Source organism: Siniperca chuatsi, linkage group LG2 (genome assembly GCF_020085105.1).
Source record: "Siniperca chuatsi isolate FFG_IHB_CAS linkage group LG2, ASM2008510v1, whole genome shotgun sequence".
NCBI lineage: Eukaryota > Metazoa > Chordata > Actinopteri > Centrarchiformes > Sinipercidae > Siniperca > Siniperca chuatsi.
In genome coordinates, this window is record NC_058043.1 from 32,574,013 (window position 1) to 32,595,458 (window position 21,446).

The 21,446-nt window shown below is 41.6% G+C and overlaps 1 protein-coding gene across 2 annotated transcripts; it reads right to left on the reverse strand.

The window, feature by feature from the left end:
• Positions 1-40: 40 nt before the first annotated feature.
• Positions 41-17,649, reverse strand: LOC122883949 (serine/threonine-protein kinase 35-like). Of its 2 annotated transcripts, XR_006379767.1 has the most exons (4): positions 16,973-17,649; positions 14,472-15,211; positions 9,865-13,763; positions 41-3,455 (listed from the first exon to the last, which is right to left on the reverse strand). XR_006379767.1 is itself a non-coding variant. In XM_044213136.1 (3 exons), the coding sequence occupies exons 1-2, from the start codon at positions 17,463-17,465 to the stop codon at positions 14,493-14,495; spliced, it is 1,212 nt and encodes a 403-aa protein (XP_044069071.1). In that variant the 5' UTR covers positions 17,466-17,648; the 3' UTR covers positions 41-3,455; positions 14,472-14,492. The 2 variants fall into 2 exon arrangements, 1 of the variants encoding a protein (XP_044069071.1); XM_044213136.1 differs by lacking the exon at positions 9,865-13,763 and having other exon boundaries at positions 16,973-17,648.
• Between the last annotated feature and the right edge of the window lie 3,797 nt (positions 17,650-21,446).

Consider the following 21,446-nt stretch of genomic DNA (forward strand, 5'->3'; position numbering starts at 1 on the left):
ACACTTCAGTCATTGTCATACAAATGTTAGTTCACACAGATTAGAGGTATTTCCAACCTTTATTGAAACAGAGCGCTGATATGTACAAAGTCAACAACTGAAAAAAACAAAAACAAACATGTTTTCATTTAAGCTAATGGCTTTAGTAACATGTACAACCAAGGACTGAAATTATATTGAAATAAAGGGTTAAGTCATCTTAACACAACAAGGTCCAGTTGTATAGTACAGTTCCTGTCAGGATGAGAAGCAGAAGACAAACAAAATCAGCCAGGCCCGGATTGTTCCACAGTGTATCCAGGGAGGCCGAGTTGCATAGAAGAGTGTTACATGTAAAACAAGTGACCTATTAGTCATTAGAGTTTAGTCAAACACTGTGTTCCTGCACACATTTACAGGTACATCATTCCACCACCAAAGGAAACCATCCAGAGGCAGCTACATGGACATGGAGGGGAATATTTTGAGGGTTTGCTTAAATCTCTTTATATTTTAAGTACATTCCTCTAAAGTAAAATAAAAGCAATTCCTCAGAAATCTTAAGAATAAAAAACTGTGTGTGAGTTGATCATCTCAAGTTTGGCTCAACCATTAGCTTATCTCCAGTTCAAGATTCTCATCTCTACCATGCACAATCAACTATTCACACGTTAGTGAAACAAAAAGGTGAGGAACTGAGGTACGTTTTTCACATAAATTCAAGAAATTAACCAAAAGTACATTATGGCCTGTGTTGAGCTAAAGGTGTGTGTAAACATCAGTACCAATCTAAACCCATTTCTCACAATGCATCAGTAAAAACAGAAACAGTGTTGCTTACTCCAAACCCATGTGATGCATTTGCAATCCAAGGAAAAGTGCACACACTCAACAAACACTGTGATGACATGAAATAAAAAGCTTTTGCTTTGAAATCTGCCAGGTTTTGTCTGAGGAATGTCTTTGCTGGAAAAATGAAACAATGGCTCAGTAAAGAAAATGTGCAGAAACATGAGGTAGTACAATTAAAAAGAAATACGATTAATTTAAATCATTAGGGTCCCAGGGTTTAGTTCAACATATAACAGACTTCAGGGAAATCTTTCAATCAGCTTCTGCAGTCTCCTTCCGAACTTTGGTTTCAGGACAAAAATATCAACCAATTTACAATATTCCGCTGTAGTTCACTGTACAAATGTTACAAAATGCCTCTAAACTCCTTATTTTTCACATTCCACTTTTGCTCACAGGCACAATTTCACCTCACAAAGGCCTGTGACTTATTTTAGCAACACTTAACATTAAGAGTGATTATTTCTCAAAAAAAAAAACAAATCCTGTTCATCACAGTTTAGAACCTATAATGCACCCTAAACGATAAGAACTAACTGCGGCTTTGCTCCTTTAACATGAATGGCACCTGTTTAAACATAAAGTCTTTAGTTCCCTTAAAAACTTAGTTTTACTCAACAAATACATGGTCTACCAAAAAACAGTAAAATGCAAAAATACCCTTGATTCACGTTTCACGATTATTCCAAATTACCACATAGGAATTTTGGAAAATCATATATTCCTTGAGGTGCAGATTACATTTATTGTTTCTAGTTACACTCTTAAATACTGAAGAAACTAAATCATCAAGACCATATACCCTGAAAAATGTATTTGGAGTGCCAAATCAAAGAAAAATATAGCAGCTGATCTTGAGCCAAATTTTACCTGACAAGCAATTCCAAGGCACCATAGGTATAAAGAATTAGACTACAGTGGAAATCAAATGGGTCAAAGTGTCCATGAAGTTAACTGACAGGCTGCCAAATAACCTGCTCTCCGCACTGGGTTTCTAGTAGGCAAAGAAGTGGTGTAAAATAACATGGGGCATGTGAAAAGCTTACATGTCTCCAGATTTACTCAAAATCAGCTCAAACAACAATTCTGCTTAAATTTGACCTGGGCTTTACTTTCCTAGCTTTTACATTCCTGGCAAAAAAAACATGACATGACCACATGAGAATACTCAGCCACTGCATCTTCAGTGAAACCTAGTCTATTTGCGTTACACTGAAGATGCATATTTGAGCACTAAATGGAGAGAGGGTTTGCAACACTGATGTGAACCTCAGAAAGGTGGCAGAGTAAAGAAATTAAGTGTGTTAACAATGCCAAAAAGTACCATTAAAAAAATTGTTGTAGCAGTTAAAGGCTGTGGAAGTAAACAGTGGCACTGTGTGGATTTTTTTGTTTCCATCGATCCCTTAGGACTGTACTGGAGAGCAGCTTGACTGATCTGTCAAAACATGATCACAGTGTGACGGTATAACGAGAAAACAAAACCCAGGGTAAAAATATCTAGAATTATCCAGTGGCTTGTAGGGTTGGGAAATATGACGATTTTTACTGAGACTATAGAAATTTGTCAACCATTACAAATTCTGCTCTGTCGTTTATACTAAAGGTAACTATCACTTTAAAAGCTTTGGATACATCTGGACATTGTGGACAATGCTGTGAACCAATGAACATGACTACTTTATGACAGTACTGAATTTACAGGATTTTTGCATTTTTGCAAGTATTTTCATTTACTGGATTAGCCAAAACAGTGTAAACTGAACTTCCAGAAAATTGACAGTATCATGATTTATATATCGCAATAAAAAATTACATATACCATGACAATGGATTTTACACATATGACCCACTGCTAATAACTAACCATGACTCCTATGCAGCGTACCTCAGTGTAAACCAACAGATGTCTGGAGAAATATAAACCCAACAACAGAAAAGGGGTGGCGACACTGTCTTCTGTCATTCCATAAAGCCATCAAATCTCACTTGGGCAACACATGGCAATGATGTTTACTAGAGCACTGTTGTAACGACAGGTAATCTACAGGAAATACACCGACACAAGACAAGACAAGCATGTGAAATACAATCCTAACGGTCAGCAAAGTAAAACATCTGAGATAAGACCGGATTTCACTGAAGTTTTAGACAAAATAACAGAAACACCACCACACAAAGTTTTCAGTAGCAGTGTGTATCTGATGTCACAGTGTTTTCATTAAATATTAGAAAAGCGTCAGACACATGGAGACGATCACCCCTGTGAACACACACATAAACTAATGCTGCAGCTTAGCTTTAATTTAGAGTCAATTGCACAGTGTCACTATCTCATGTTTTCTGATGGGAATTTCTCCAGACTTCTTTGATGGAGGCATGGCTACGTCAGTTTAATAAAGCTTCCCACTAAGCACGTAAGACGTAATGTTTCTTGCTTTATTATAATATTCAGGGCAAGACAAACATTCCCTATCAGAATTGGCAGATGCCTTCACTGTAAACAAGTTCAAAGAAAACAAAAATCCAAACTTCAGGACGTTCCTTTGCTTCTCCTTTGTCTTCAGTCTTCAGATTAAACCAAGGAGACCCTCGCTGATGTAGCAGCTCCAGGTAACATGTATCTGCAGAGAAACACAAGAAAAATAAGTAATTTAAAGTGTTTAAAAAACAAGTGAATACACAGCAAAGGCACAAAACTGAGACTTTACTGTCTGTCTACATACAGTTTGTGGGATATGGTGGCCTTGAGTAGAGAGAAACAAGTTTGTGACTGGAGTGCAGCTGATTAAAGTCTGTGGGTTACCACAGTGCATTGCCCGATTACCTGTCTAACCCGGTTTCTCCGTGTACACTGGTTTCTTGTGTGCATGTAAACATCCTGAATGTCATCTGTAAACAGTTTGTATCAATAAGAAACAAGCTGGTTGCGCTGGGCAGCGTTTGGTTCAGAGTGACACATCAAGACATCTACTGGCCAGATGGACATTAATGGCCCCCAGGTATGTGTTTCTGGTGACCTTTCCTCAAGCACCAACATCAGGCCGACATTGTCACATGTCAAGAAATATCAAACCAATCTGTGGGAACAGTCATAAAATATATGAAATACTTTAGGTGCGCATGCGCCAGCCCGCATGCTGCCTATCGCCGTAGCTCCGTCTCGTTGTCTTACTTTTTCCAACTTTTAGCTTTCCTTTTTCTTCCAAACTTGAGTAACTTGTGTGTAAGTATAATTTAAACTACGCTCTGTCCGAAAATCAGAGTAGAAAATGTTTTAGTACTTTTTTTCGCCGTGGAACCTCTCCTCCTGCTACTCGGTCAGGGCACTGCTGCAGATCAGCTGTTTGGCAACATTATTTACACCAGGGAACAGCAGATCGCGCTGAAGCCGAGCGGCATGGCGCCCAGGACTACCGATGTCCCCACTGAGAGCTGGAGGAGGACACAGAGGTGGAACGAAGCGGCGAGGGAAGAGAGAGAGAGGTGCAGACAAAAGAGACTTAAGAAGATTTAAGCCGTGTCTGCCTTCTCTCGTCATGGGCAACCTGAGATCGCTGCCGAATAAAATGGACGAGCTAACGGCGTTAGCCCGGAGTCAAACAGAGTTCCGTGAGTGTAGTTTGATGTGCTTCTCAGAGACATGGCTACACCAGGATATCCCGGATCATAACGTTTCCATCGACGGCTTTCAGACTGTTCAGGCCGACAGGGATCACACCGGGAGCGGTAAGCGGAAAGGCGGCGGGCTTGCTGTTCTAGTTAACAACAGATGGTGTAACCCTGGTCACGTTACCATCAAGCAGAGTATCTGTAACCCGGACATTGAACTGTTAGCTGTGGGACTCCAGCCATATTATCTGCCATGTGAATTTTCACATGCCATTGTTGTGGCTGTTTACATCCCCCCTCTGCTAACCCGGCATCGGCGTGCACTCATATTAATCTCGGGTGATTTCAACCATGTCAGTGTTTCAACAACACTGACTAATTTCACCCAGTATGTGAATTGTCCTACTAGAGAGGAGAGGACACTGGACCTGCTGTATGCCAACGCCCCCCCCCCAAACAAAGGACATCAAGGACATCCTGAATGCCAAGTGGAGGGCCTTTACTGATGGTAATAGGGAGGAAGTGAGGGCAATCCAGGAGAAGTAGAAGGAGAAGTACAGGAGGAAGTTGGAGCGGAAACTCCAGCAGAACAACACGAGAGAGGTCTGGAGCGGCATGAAGAGCATCACTGGCTTCAGACCGACTGGCAGCAGAGGAGTTGAAGGCAGCTTGGACAGGGCCAACGAACTTAATCTGTTCTTTAACAGATTTGACACACCGGCTCCTGCTCATCCCTCCGCTAACTCAGCTGCTGTCGGCCTTCAAGCTCCTTTGAGTACTCTGCTCCCCCCTACCCATCAGGCTAACGGCCCTCTTCACACTAATAACTCCCCCCCTCCCCCACCTGTAACCTCTGCTGTGTGCCTGACTGCTGACCAGGTGAGAGGACAGCTGATGAAACTCTACTCAAACAAGGCCGCAGGCCCTGATGGCATTTGCCCCAAGGAGCTAAAAGCCTGTGCCCCCCCAGCTATGTGGAGTCCTTCAACATGTCTTCAACCTGAGCCTGAGTCTCCAAAAGGTCCCTGTTCTGTGGAAGACATCTTGCCTCGTTCCTGTGCCGAAGACGCCACGTCCCAGAGGCTCCAAGGACTACAGACCGCTGGCACTGACCTCCCACATAATGAAGACCCTGGAGAGACTAGTGCTGGAACAGCTGCGGCCCATGGTCAGACCCCTCCCAGACCCCCTTCATTTCGCCTACCAGCCCCGGCTGGGAGTTGAGGACGCCATCATCTTCCTGCTTAACCGCATCCACACCCACCTGGACAGGCCGGCAAGCACGGTGAGGATCATGTTTTTAGACTTCTCCAGTGCTTTCAACACCATCCGGCCAGCCCTGCTGGGGGAGAAGCTGGCAGCAATGCAGGTGGATGCCCCCATCGTGTCCTGGATTGTGGACTACCTGACTGGCAGACCACAGCATGTGCGCCTGCAGCACTGTGTGTCAGACAGCGTGGTCAGCAACACTGGGGCCCCTCAGGGGACTGTCCTCTCTCCCTTCCTCTTCACCATCTACACCACGGACTTCAGCCACCACACAGAGTCCTGCCACCTTCAGAAGTTTTCTAAAGACTCTGCTGCGGTGGGATGTATCAGCGGTGGTGATGAGACGGAGTACAGGGCTGCGGTGGGGAACTTTGTCTCATGGTGTGAGCAGAACCATCTGCAGCTCAATGCGACAAAGTCTAAGGAGCTGGTTGTGGATCTACGGCGGGCCAAGGCACCAGTGACCCCGGTTTCCATCCAGGGGGTCAGTGTGGACATTGTGGAGGATTACAAGTACCCGGGAGTACACTTGGACAATAAACTGGACTGGGCCAAGAACACTCAAGCTGTTTACAGGAAGGGCCAGAGCTGCCTCTATTTTCTGAGGAGGCTGAGGTCCTTCAACATCTGCCGGACAATGCTGAAGATGTTTTATGAGTCTGTGGTGGCCAGTGCTATCCTGTATGCTGTTGCATGCTGGGGCAGCAGGTTGAGGGTAGCGGATGCCAACAGACTCAACAAACTGATCCGTAAGGCCGGTGGCATTGTGGGGGTGGAGCTGGACACTCTGGCGGTGGTGTCAGAGAGGAGGATGCTGGCCAAACTACATGCCATCTTGGACAGTGTCTCCCACCCGCTCCATGACGTGCTGGTCAAGCAAAGGAGCACCTTCAGTGGAAGACTCATCCCCCCACAATGCACCACAGAGCGCCACAGGAAGTCATTCCTGCCTGTGGCCATAAAACTCTTTAACTCCTCCCTCTAAGTGTTAGTCTGTATGACCCTAGGTCACTAAACTGGACATTGATCATTACATCTCTGCCATACTTGAAATAATTGTGCAATATTCTGTGTATTACTCCTGTGCAATATTTAGTTTTTCCTATTTTAGTTTTTTCCTATTATTGATATTGATATTATTCATACCTCCATTACTGCTGTGCAATATCTTAATAATCTCAATAAGCTACACTTAACTTGACAGTACATGCACTACTACTTATTACTTATATTATTACATTGTATTATTATACCGTATTATCATCAACAACTGGTAAACCCACTTGGTACTTCACACTTATTTTATTTTATACTTATACCCACCTGGTACTTAATTTATTTTCTGACCTGTTTTCATAGTGTATTGTATTATATTTTTTGCTAGTACTTTCTCCTGTGTGCACTGATGTAAAGGCGAGCTGCTGTAACAGAGTTTCCCTTCGGGGATCAATAAAGTATTTCTGATTCTGATTAAAGCTGAAACAATTAGTTAATTGATGAGTCATTTGACACAAATTTAATCTGCTATTTTGATAAGCATTTTTAATTTGGTAAAATGTGCTAAATATTGAAGGAACTGTTTTGTTTATGTTTCAATAAGTATTTTATTTTCACTAAAAAAAACGGTCGTTAGAGACGGTCTCTAATGATTGGTTAGGGAAAACTGAAGATGAAAATGGAGTGAAACGAGTTGACAATTCTGTCTGATTTCAGGCAATCACTACTGGTCAGGCTCTAAGAAAAGAGGAGCAATGAACATTGAAGCCTGTGATAGCTGTAAGTGGTGCTTTACACTTTTGTGTTTGTCATTCATTTGTTTGATATTTTAAGCTCAAATACTATAGTGCTGCTCCCCTGATAGATCTTTATTTGCTAGCAGTACATCTATCAGCAGCTCTGTTTATAACCAGTGTTTTCCTTGAGGAGAGACTGAAGCCCCCTGGAGGATCAGCCAGCTGCTTTACACAGCCTGAAAAACATGTGTGTGGCATACAGACAGCTGGAGAGACGTTACTAACATTCAACCAACCTGACTTGAAACACTGTCTTATTGTGCAGCAGCCTATAAACACAGAGATGTGCTGAGTCAGAGCAGCAATGCCACACTGCTGCAGCAAATTATCTGAGTTTTTTTTACAGCAATGCCCACTGCAGAGTGCCTGCCTGCTGCTGCTGCACACACACACACACACACACACAAGCTAAATGACAGTCACATTAGCTGCATGTAGAAAGACCTGGATTCAAAACAGCAGCACAGATACAAACATCTCAAAGGATATGCCAAAATAAATAAAAAAAGTCAAAATTCTGGCTGGCTGGCAAATGAATGAATATGGATACTGTAAACTAGCAATGTTGAGTATGACAGGGTGATTAATCAAGTTTTATTTTCAATTATGATTTTGGCTTCCAATGATTATGAAAACAAGATAGGCCTAATCGAGTTAAAACGATTATTGCACCGCATTCCATTTTCAATGATGCTCTCGTTTTGTCATAAATTCAGCGCACCCCTTTACAGCAATGCGCTTTCGCCCCTCCCTAAAAGCCCAAACTCACTCTCAGCCAGGCTGTGGCATGTTTAGTTCAGCTCGAGCCAAGATGACAGAAAGAGAGCCTTTGGTCAACAAGAAAGGTAAAACCAATTAAGCTGTTTGGAAACACTTTGGTTTCAAGGAGTCCGATGAGAAACAACAACAACAACAACAAATAGGTTACTGTGCAAGACTTGTTACACGGTGGTGTGTGCACCACAAGGCAATACGACCAATTTGTTTAATCATCTGAAATTCAATCACAAAGGGGTCTATGATCATGCAATAAAGGAACAAAAACCGAAGAAAAGTAAAGCCCACTCGACTTCTTCCACCGCAATACAGTCATCGATTAAGGACACACTTTATGATGCAACCACCTACTCATCCAGTTCAATAAATGCATGATGTTTCCAAAGTCGATGAGTCATCGTGTTAAATAATCGTGATCTCAAACTGACCAAACTAATCGTGATTATGATTTTTGCTATAATTGAGCAGCCCTAGGTCACAGGCCTGCTGTCAATCACACTGACAGAACAGCTGACTCCAGGGCCACAAACACGCCTGGGAGGTCCTGCACTCCACGTCACAACAACACAGCTAATTTGTCTGACAGCATGCAGGTCTGTAATCCGCTGTGTTGAGGATTATCATCAGCTATTGTGCAGCAGTGAGGAGCCGGAGCCTCTGGTGAATCCTGCAGCACAAGCAGCCCTTTGTTGTTAGACCTGACCTGCAGTACCATGTGAGGGGACTGGTGTGTTTTGAGATGTGCAGCCACTTGGCTTGTCAGTCACAGATCCAGTTTGTGCCCACGTACTCTGTTACATAACTGACTTACAGAGTTAGGGCAGGGATTTAGAGCTTCATCCTGCAGCCTATAGATACAACATGTTTTAATGGCCAGTGCTGACATGTCAGTTTTATGTAGCATCGGAATTTGGCCGACAGATTCATGGTCTGGATCCACCCTTAGCCACATGAATGCAACAGAACACAGTCTGCTGCTGGTAACAGGGCTATTGGGTACTTAACATACCAATATGCCCTGGACTACTGATGCTGCATTTGGATACACAACTTAAACATTCATTCAGGCTCTCAAAAGGAGGTTTCATCCCACCTGGGGACTACCTCTATTCAAAGACACTGTATATACTACTGAAAAATTCTCCACAATGTAGAGGATAAACCCTGTTATTTAAAGAGTTTGTTCACCCATATCACAAACACATTTTCTCACTTATCTCTAGTGGTGCATATACATGCCCATAAGTTTGTGTTGAGGTTTGAACATGTCCACCCCGATACAATGGAGGGGAGTGGAATTCAGTTTGTTTTGCACAAAAGCAAAAAAAAAAAATGCATTTTTCCAGAAACAATGGAAAATTGTTTCCAATGAAATCATCTTGAACTTTAAACTGTAGCTAAGCCAATGAGAGCAACAGCCCCAACATGTCATGGCTTGGTTAAGACATTGGTAGGGACGTCCCCCGTCACCACCTCCAGATGTGGTCTGACCAATTGGATGGCATTCCAATTACATTGTGCTCTATGTGCATCTATACCTGCATCAACATATGCTTGTCGTTATCCAGATTCCGATACAGACCTAGGGTTTGGGTCAGACAGCATTTTCTGGAACACTCTGGGGCTCAGCAGACTGAGGCAGAAAGCAGAGCAGGAGCGGGAAGGTCAGCTGGGATGTTTGCAGCTCCTACCCCCGTCCTGCTCACATAATATGCACTCCTCCCCATCCCCCTACAAGAGCAAGGCACAAGACGTAAGAGCAAACAAAGGCTAACATGAACCATCTATGTACAAAACAACAGGAGGAGCCATTACATGCTCACTCAGCCTCTTTTAAAAACACAGGCATCTGTGTAGTGATGGATCTGTGGCCCCGGGCCAAGAGGAGGCTGGGGCTTTGGTTGCATAAGAGGAGTTTGGTTGCATAAGAGGAGTCCAGGCAAGATGACTGACAGTATAAGAGCACACACTAAGGCAGCTTAAAAGCAATAACTGAAGTTGCTGCCATTAGCTAGTTTGCTAACTTAGCAGCCCTATTAGCTGACTCTTCCCGGACTGGGAGCTTGGTGTACCGGGGGGGGGTCTTTAGCAGTGTTTTCACCAAACACTTTCGGTCTAGTACCCTTGAAACCCATACCTAACCCGTACCTACATGTACCTAAACCCTAGATCTGTTTTGCCTTTCCACCGCAGACAGTACTCTTACATGTAGGCGAGGTTGTTATTGCTAACCTTTTTCTCCGCTCACATTCAACATCACTTTTGCTCTCACTCTCTCATTTGCTCCACTGTACACACGCTTTGTGGTTGTTTAGTAGAAAAGCTTTGTTTAAGAAAAGGCTGCAGGCAGCAAGTCAAGCGACAACAGGAGAACCAAAGATCTAGCGGCTGCGGCCAGCCTTCTGACTTCGGGGACAATGAAGACACAGCGTGTTCAGGTGGAGACAGGAGAGGCGTGAAGCGGGAGAGGAGTGAGTTTGTAGAGTTAATTTGTAAGTAACGCTATACATCATCCATTGTATTTATAAGTCCCTGAGTAGCCTATTAGTGAAGTTGGAAGTTATTTATTCCCGTGTTTTGAATAACAAGACTCGTGTGATGTTATACTGTGTTGAATTAACTTAAACAAAATGTTCAGTCTCCTTGCTGGTTGTTCCGACATATTCAGAACAACTCTACCGCTTTTTCCATTAGCACCAGGCAGCTCGCTTTGTGCCCCTTGTAAAATGTATTTTTATTACAGTTTTGTATTTCTCTGTTATGTAGCACAGTGTTAACAATGTTACTTATAACATTCTTTCTCAGCCCTGGAACAATTTTCTGAAATTTTCTCAAAAGAAGCTCTGTGCTTGGTTGCGTAATGTTAGTTGCGCGTCACATTGCCGCTTTTAATAATCGCCACAGTGAAATTACTCCTCTGACTCGCTTATTTCTCTGACTGTCTCTTATCTCGTCTCATCTAGTCTCCCGTGTCACACAGGCTGCGTGTGTATCTCACTCACTGAGTCGAGTCGCAATGCACAGATTTGATTGGCCGAGTATCGTCACATGAGATGATTTTGGGCCGCCGTAAAGGCTAGAAACGCTGCGCCGGTTAAAACAGAAACACTGCTACAATGACTTCTATCACCAGCAGCTCAGCTTTTACGGTATAGTATTATTAATTTTTTATTTTTTTACACAAATACTGTCATATACCGCATACCCCAATGAAATGTCAGGAAGGTATGAAAAAATAGATACCGCCCAAGCCTGTAGACATGTCACATATTGTTGTTCTCAGAATAAGTTAGGCTATTAAGAAATGCCAATTTGCATGTCAGTGGTACTATACATGTTCTAGAACATTTAAAAAGTTTTCTTAATTTGAAATATATATAAATAATTTCTGCCTGTATTTCCACAGGTTTTCAACACACCACAAATATCTTTATATGGGTGGATAGAGGAGAGTGTCACACAACACTATACGTTATATGACTTGCCCGCGGACATTGAGCTTACTTTATAGTTTGCAAAGATATGCCATTGTTGTGATGTTAGCTATAGCAGCAGGAGAGTTGTGAGTATCGCTGTCTGGAGCTGCTGTGCTGGCTCTGGGAAACCGTCTCGTCCTCTCTGGCTGTTAGCTTCGCAGCAGCAACTGTAAGGACAGTTTGCTAACCCACAACCTAGCTAACGTTAGTTGTTATTTGCTGTGTCGTTGTTCTATATCATGGTATTTGTCATGGTATTGGATTTCTCCAGAATCACATACTCCACCTTTAAGGGTGATGGAGTTTGTGAATAACAATGCTCTTAAAAAATAAAAATCATGTATGTTTTGGTTCAGGCCTTATCCTTTTCCATCTATTACCCCCTGATACAACACACAAGGAAGCATTTGCCCATTGGCTATTTTCAGAAAACACGGGCATGGAAATTTGACTTGACAAGAACTCACTAAATTAAAAACAGCAGCTGATAAAACTCAGCAACAAATCAGCTAGTTAGAACACCCAGATAACAATATCAAACCCACCTTCAACCAGTGTTTGGTCAGTTTGCTGTTGTAGTTCTATGCAAATCACTGCAACAACAGAAGGACACAGAACTACTCGGAATAAAATTACATACAGTAAGTACCAAATCAACCTTTAGTTACTGTTCAGTTTCTTTCCCCTACACTTACTCTGTAGCTTACCCATTTGTTGATGCTCTACCTGTCTCTCTCTCTCCCTTAATTTTCTTCTTAAACTAAAAGTTAGTTGCAGCGGTATACCGAATAAAGTGGTATGAAAACTGAATTGTTATCATACCATGTACATTTGCTTATCTATGGTATTGAATTCTACCGTATTAGTGTTATAAAAAAATATATATAAAAAAAACCGGGTTTCATATCTGTCAGGACACAATATTTTGTGAAATTATAATAAAGCGTTCAACCAGAGAAACCCTCCTGTTTTCATTCCTTTAAGAGTCATTGTAACTGATAAACTGATAAATAACAATAATAATAATAATAATAATAATAATAACAATAGTAATAATAATAATGCCATAACTGAAAATATGGTTGCCATTTTTAGTAACCCTATATTTTGAGTAATAAGATACTATGCAGTTATATGTCAGCTTAATAACAAAAATGTGACAAAAGAATGTTTAGAAGCTTTATTACAGTAACTGATGTGTTTTATATGATACTTAACAGAATTTGAATCTTAAGTGTTATCAGTTAACGTGTCCACCCTCGATTCCTGGTATACAAAATACCAGTCGTGCAGCTGTTGTCATATTCTTCACTGGTTGTTCGTCTGTTCTATCCCTTTTCCCATTTCAAATCCCCCTCCCCATTCAAGTTCATCTGGTTCTTTGTCTACTGAATCAATTTGCACATTTGTTTGTGATGTCGACAGGTTAGTCGAACTTTTCACCCCACAGTCAAACAACTTAATTTGTTTTTACCCTTGTCTCTAAAACAGATACCTCAACGCACGTGCAGCGGTGTCTGGTTCCAGTTCTGACTGTAACAGCAACATTTAAATATCACTAACGCAACAAATATTTATTTTATTTATTTTATTTTTTTATTTTGGGGCGCATGGTTGCTGTCCTTATTTTTTATATGTCAAAAAATTAGTTGTCAACCAAAGGCCAAGAACTGGTTGCCAATTTCTCAAAATGGTTGCCAATGGCAACAGTTACTGTCAAGCCCTGTACTGTAAATCCATGATATTTTCGGAGACAATTATCGTACTGTGAAAATCTCATACCGTTGCAACCCAAGTAGAATCTAAAGTCTTGATCATAATTAAAGTTCCCATGAAGTCAAAATTGATGTTTGTGTTTTTAATCGCATTTGTCTTGCGCTATATGTCACCTATATGCCGCACCTTGAGATCCTCTGGCCGGGGCCTTTTGTGTGTTCCAGAATCTCAGCTGAAGACTAAGGGGCACAGGGCTTTTGAAGTAAGAGCCCCGGGGCTCTGGAACGTCCTGCCCGAGGAAATACGACAGGCTGAATCAGTGGCTTTTTTTAAATCTAAGCTTAAAACATACTGTTAGCACACCGCCTTCCCTGATTTCATCTGATTCTAGTTTTTATTATTTATTGTGGTTGGTTAAATATTGTTATTCTATTACTGCTGTTATGTTTTATGTGTTCTTTGCTTGCTATGTGAAGCACTTTGTAGATATTGTTATTATTAATTATCATCATCATTATTAAATGTCAGTGACAAAATGAAATACCCTTAAAACTTGTTACTAAATATAAAAAACTTTAGGCACATTTTGCTGATTAAGGTTTTTCTCCTTTTGCACCATCAACAAATCAGTTGTCTGAAGTTTATTAATTGTCTAACTCATCTCTGCTTCTCTTTATCTACAGCTCTCCAGGATTGTTATAGATAGTATAGGCTGCATGCTTCACATTCCAATGTTGTACAAAAATGCACACGTTTCAGATGGTCAAAAAAAAAGCTTCTCCATTTGCTATCTGATGAGAAGTAACATATGTGAGGGAGGAAAAGTCTTTCAACTGCAATGTGAATAGTGCTCTATAGTCACTGTGAACCACATATAGTATTTCCATATTAAATTGGAGATGCAGTAATTCATAAGCAAGGCAGATAGCAGAACACATTACATTAAAAAGGTCTAAGAAGTCAGAGGGTGAATATATGAAGATAAAGGCACTAGTACCTGTAAAACAATCTGGTTGAGTCATCCAGCACACATAACCTGGTCCATTCTGGCCTGCAGCTCAAAAGCATCGGGCCGGTCCTGAGGGTTGACAGCGAGCATGTCAAGCAGCAGCTTCCTCACTCCATCAGACATGCATGACCTGCGTTTCTGTGGGATGTTCAGTTCCATCTTTGGGTTCTCTAGCAGTGCCTCACCCACCGGCACAATGTCCGCTCCTTGTCTCACATATGTACCCAGCAGCTCCCGCTTAGATTCAGCGTCAATGAAAGTAATTCGCTCCAACATGGCCCAGATGATGATGCCTAGGGCAAAAATGTCAGCCTTGGCTGTGTAGTGGCCCTCCCACACCTCGGGAGCCATATAGAAGTCTGAGCCGCACGCTGATGACAACCAAAACTTGTTGACATTGACATTTTTGTTCTTGTCTTCACCTTCTTTGCCCTCACTGGCGTTTCCTAAACCAGCGCAAACTTTACTCAGGCCAAAGTCTGCCACCTTGAGAACTGGAGTCCCTGACTTCTCTGAGATGAGGATGTTGTCAGGTTTGAGGTCCCTGTGGACAATGTTGTTTTCATGCAGGAAAGCGACAGCGCTGGTCAGTTGGAGCATAAAGCTGTTGTTGGTTCGTGGGTCGGGCCGCCGAGATAGGATGAACTGATTAAGGTCACCACCTTCACAGAACTCCATGACGAACCAGAGGTAACAAGGCTCCTCTGGAGGACCAAGCACTCTCTCACCTGCAACAGACGCACACCTGTCATTTACAGTGATACAATGTGCAAAGAAAAAAGATATAGTTTGCTAAAACCAAAAAACATCTTGATAATAATCAAAGATTTGGACATGTCACTGAGAAAATAGGGGCAGCACTGTGGTGTCGCCTCACAGCAAGGAGGGTCTGGGTTCAAACCTTCTGTGTGGAGTTTGAATGGGTACTCTAGTTTCCTCTCACAGTCCAAAGACAGGCAGGTTAGGTTAATTGGCGACTTTAAATTGCCTGTAGGTGTGAATGTGTTAGCGTGAATGGTTGTCTCTCTCTATGTATTGGCCCTGTGATTAACTGTTGCTGTGGCGTCGGTGTCATGTCGCCCCCCGCCCAACGTCAGCTGGGATTGGCTCCAGCCCCCCATGAGCCTCTAAAGGATAAGCAGGTGGGCTATAGCTAATGGATGGACTGAGAAAATAAATCAGGCCACCAACAACGGATAAGGTTTATTATTCAATATATTTTTGTGGCTATTTCATGAAACTGAATGTGAATAAGTGTTACCATTCGATACTAGTCTCAAATGATTCCAATTTCCCAACCACCCAGTGAATTTGCACTCTAACTATCTGACTTCCCCCATCTCATCTGATGTGTCCTGCCTTTCTTTATCAGGGTGTTTCCTGAAAAGGTTATGTGTGGGTGGCATTTATCTGAATTTCAACAGGCTGAGCCTTTGTGGAACCAGTTCAGGGCATCTCTATAGACTTGTAGCAAGAACAATGTGTCAGACTGAAGAGTTAAAAAAAATTCTTCATTAATGAATCACTGTAAGCCAAATAATTGAGAGGTATCCATTAATGATAAACTGTATACTTATGTTGCTACTCCACTCCACTACTCCATACATGTTATTGATTGAGATGCATATTTCTTTGCTTTGAGTGCCACTACTATGAAGGAGATTTGGAGTGACAGTTGACATAAATCATTCTGTCTTTCACAATATTAACCTTATGTAATAAAGACCACAAAACCTCCACTAGATAAGCAAAAGGGAGCCAGTACAGCAAATGAAGATAGGCTTTACAAAAAAAGAAGCTAAAACTTTGTTGATGTGTTGGATTTGGCAAAAGTGCAATGATTGGTAAAGAAATGTGCAAAATGCCTGTGAATATAGCCAACATAGCAGACTCCATTTTAGTGAGTCTGATCGTCGGGAGCGCCCTCACCAAATCTACCCATCCCCCAGCGAGTCTGTGTCATGGCGACAACAACAATTCTACCTCAAAGGAAATTTCGTAAGACAAAGTTAGCCCTACAAACTAAACCTTACAAGCATTTGTTTTCTCGTGGGCCACTGAAACCTTGCTATAGAACAACACAACAAATGACAAGGCAAACCTACCAGGGTTAAACATCCTCCTGGGTTAGCTAAGTCAAATGACCAGTGTGATAACTGTTAAAGACATTGACATGACCCTAATGATCACTTAACATCACTTAGCAACAATAACATCCGTGTCTAAATCTGAGGGACTACCTTCTGCTTTGGATAACAAGTTAAAAGTACATTTTTAAAAATCTCGTCATTTAACATTACGTTGGATATATCGGATGACCACCAAAACTCATTTCTACCACGTAACAGTTTCTGTAGTGTTAGGGGTTGCTTTTCAATTCGGCATTAATCCAAACCAAGACGCAGCACTTACTTCCATCTAATCTCTAAATCTTCGAAAGTGCCTCAGCTCAAACAGCAAGTTAACGTTGGAGAGCTAAAGAGCCTCACCTTTCAGTGAAGTCTCCACCAGACGCAGGTACTGTTTGGACCGTTTGTTTCCATGACTCATTTTCTGGGCCATGCCATTCCTCTGCAGCACACACTCTTCCAGCTGCACCACATTTTGATGCCGTTTCTCCAGACTTGCCAGCGCCCAGAACTCCTGCAGGGCGAGTTCCACGTTTTCCGGCGCGTCGCATCGCAGTTTCTTCACAGCAACTTTAGCCCCAGACCTCCGGGCCACCGCTTCGTACACCACGCCGTACGTGCCCCTTCCCACCTCCCGCAGCAGGCTGTAGCGGGGCGCCATGACCCTCCGCTCCAGGTTGTCCTGCTTGAAGAGGCCAGCGTTCTCCTCCATGTCATTGTCTTTTTCCGTGTTTCCCACGCTCAGACACCGCAGCACATAGGACTCGTCAGCTCGTGCTCCGGCGTGTTGTCTGCAGGAGGCTCGCGCGCTCCTCGTGCGTCTCCGCCAGTTGTCACCACCAACTGAATCCATACGTCGCCGTGAATCCTTCACGATTCAAATATTAAATAGAAAAATGTCCACATTTTGTCAACAACAGCAGTGACCACGCGATTCCTCGGTGTCCTTTATTTGAATGGAGAAACCAGGAAATAAACTTCCTCATCAAGAGGGGGAGGAGGGTAAACGGATGAAAAAAACGAGTTCTTCTTCTTTGAGGGTTTACGGCAGTTGGCATCCACGATGTTGCATTACTGCCACCTTCAGATTTTATTCTCCGTTACTGCCCATTCATTTTTCAGCCGTCTTTCCAGTCCAGTCATCCTTCAAAAACTAAATAACCACTTCCTGTCTCCACATTCTAATAGACGTTTAACGTTGTCCTCTATTTTTTGTAATTGTATCATCATTTCTTGTGTAAATTTCCTGCTTGATATAGGCCTAAGGACATGCTCAACTGTCTCAGCCTCATGGCACAGGTCGCAAAGACCAGTTGGATGTTTTCCTATGATGGAAAGTGTATTTCCAATTCTCATCCTGCTTATTATTACTTGCTCTTTCCATTTTTCCCCTACTTCTTAACACATCTACTGTGTTTTGGATTGAGTGTAAATGTCTCCCTTTTATTGCGTTATCCCACTGCGTTTGCCACTGATGATTTACCTTCCTCCACACATCAATTTAATATTGATTTCAACATTTCCTTTTTTGACTGCTTCTTTTGCCAGTTTGTCCCAGTTCCCTTGCCTAACTATTCTTGAGTTAATAAACAAGATTTCATAAAGCAGATCCTGATGACTTCTGGCTGTGCCTGTCTTAATGCTTGCAAGGGCCGACACAGAATCACTAGATATTAAAATACTGCTCCAACTAATCTATTCAGTCCATTCTAATGCCATCGACATGGCAAATAATTCAACAGTATATACATTAAAACAATCAGATGTTCTCTTGTTAAATCCCACCTGGTAACTAGGTACAGCAACCCCGTTGCATCTGTTTGCAGATCCTTTGATCCATGTGTAAAAATCTGAAAACTGTCTTTATATTTAAGGTTCCTATAACTATAGTACTCACTGGTTAAATTGGCAGTCTTAATACTGTGCTTAATCTTAAGTAATTCCAGATCTACACATGGCTTTTCTAGTTCCCAGAAAGGTCTAATAGGCCACACCACAGTTGCACAAAACTCTTTATCATATACTCCCATATCTTTTGCCATTTGCTCTCCTGTCCAGCCAAAACTTTCTTTATGTGTCCTCTCCTTCTCCCAACATGTCTGCAGCACCTTTTTTTGTTGGATGACTATCTCTTTGCTCCCTTAGGTTGACCCAGTAATTGGCCACTAGCTGTTTCTAACGTAACCCCAGTGACATTTCACCTGCCTCAACTTGGAGTGCACACACTTGGGAAGTTCTAACTGCTCCTAAACACACTCTTAGAGCCCGAGCTTGCATAATATCCAGGTATGCTAGCACAGATTTTGCTGCTGATCCATATATGATACTTTCATAGTCTAATCTTGATATTATTAAGGCTACATAAATATATTTCTGAGATGGAAAATCCACTCCTCGCTCCAATCCAGCAAGACACCTCATGACATTTATCACTTTTTGACATTTACTAACTACACATCTAATATACTCTCTCCATGTTATTCTCAGATCGAAATACACTCCCAAAAGACGCAAACTCTCAACTGTCTCTAAGTTATTTCCATCCCTGAGTTTTCTTGTGAAGAACATAGATCCACTGAAAATTTGATTAATTCCATCCATTCATCTTTCCATTCCATCAGTTCATCTTTCTGACTTTCCAGCCATGTCTGTGGAACCCATTGGTTCCTACTGAAGAATGGGTTAAAAATGGGTCACAAATATATAGTTTCATTTTGTTTTGACCAAGTGGCAACCTCCGGGGCTGAAAAGCCAACCCAGAAGTGCCAAAAGCTGCAGTTTGTTGAATGGCCACTTGAGGCTGGCTCCAAAAGCAAGTCAGTCCCATGGTCAATCCCCATTAACCCCCATGTTAAAATGTCCAACTTAATAGCAGAAATAAACATGTTTAAAGCCTGGTACAAAAAACGATTTTGGTCTCTGTAGCCAATTTCCCCCTTTATAACAACGGTGAGGGGGTGAATCTTTATATAACTCACCCATTTAAATTACATTAAGACCTTCTCTCCGAGTGATGTATTTGAAGCATTGCAAGCCATTGATACCAGGAATTCAACTGAAGAGGATAAAATAAAATTATAAAATAATGTTTTTCAAAGTGTGATTAGCTCCAGAATTATTTGTTTGAGAGACTAGAGCGTGTGAAGTCAGGGAGTGCCCAGTCTGAGTTCTTGCCGGTAACAAAAGGTGTTCCGCACAGCTCAATTTTGGGTCCTGTCCTCTTCACCGTTTATATTAATGATATTGTCTCTTCATTGAGTGGCTGTCATGTCCATCTTTATGCTGATGACACTATTGTGTACTGTATTGCTGATTCTGTGCAACTTGCCATTGAGAACCTGCAACTTTTCTTTAATGCTCTACAAGATGCTCTTATTAATATTGAACTGGTACTTAATGCAAATAAAACAAAATTCATGCTGTTTACCAGAGACAGAGATATGATTATAATAGTATGCATATATCCACTGCGAATGGGTCTAACATTGAGAGAGTTACTGAATATAAATATCTTGGCATCTGCTTTGATGAGACAATTACATTTAAATACCATATAGACATTCTTGTCAGCAAACTGCGTCAAAAAATTGTTTCTTTTACAGAAACAAATGCTGCTCCTTCCACTCTTAAACCCATTCTGCACTCAGATTTACTAATGGTGATAGCTATGGCACTCACCATTGTATGCTATATGAAAAAGCGGGTTGGTTTTCTCTGGCAGAGAACATAATAAACACTGGTATTTGTTTATCTATAAAGCCCTTGTTGAAAAGCTACCACCTTACATCTCAGTGATGCTGGATTGGAACTCTGGACCCTACCTTACTCGCTCAAATGACTGGCTTATGCTTAAGGTCCCCCAAACACAGACTGAATTTGTAAAGTCAGCCCCAAAGTGCCCCAAATACTTGGCATGATCTTCAACACACGTTAAAAATCAATACTCTACCAACCTATTACCAATTTAAAACCACGATCACAAATCCCTGCTTCATTGTGTAACTGTTTTACCTGATTTTTCTTTATTCTCATCTGTGTTTTGTCCTATTTATTTTTAGCTTGTATGTAACTTGATATCATTGCAAATGAAGGCAACCTCAATGGTTCTTTGAGTTTAAATAAAGGTTTGAAAGAATTAATGCATGAATGCATGAAAAAACTATGTTTTTGCTTGTGGTGTCTCGCCTTAATGAATGATTTATTTATTTATGTTACATCCTCCAGCCAGCAGGGGGCGATAATACCTGCATGAGACGGGTCTGAGGAGGGAGGACTGAGGTGCTGCAGTTGGACCCTTTTGGACTTGCCGCTCTTTGTTTGTTTTTTTTAATTGATCGTATTTCAAATATTACAATACATTGTACAAAGAGATATATATTTCAGCTGATCATGTTGAAAAATCAACATTTTAACAACTTATATGTCAAACATAACAAAAAAGAAAACACTAAACAAAAACTCAAGTTGTACGAGAGAGATGTAAACTTAGATATATACCAAACATCTTATTTATCTTTATTACAAAGTATTTTACCAATTATTTGAGAGGTCTTAATGGCTTTCTTGTTCATTGTTATCTTAGAAACAGAGTCAAAGAGATATTGCAGTTCAACACAGAACAGGCGGATATCAGGTGTGGTTTGAGGCACTCTAGCCTTATGAATGTGATATTTGCCGATAAGACAGATAAGCTTGAGAGCATTGTTATTAGATTGTGAGATGAATTAACAGAGCAACTTCAACCCAGAACTCTTGAGAATAAGTACATTCATAGAATAAGTGAGAAATGGATTCAATTTCTGGTTTACAGAAAGAACCTATTGGAGAAATATTT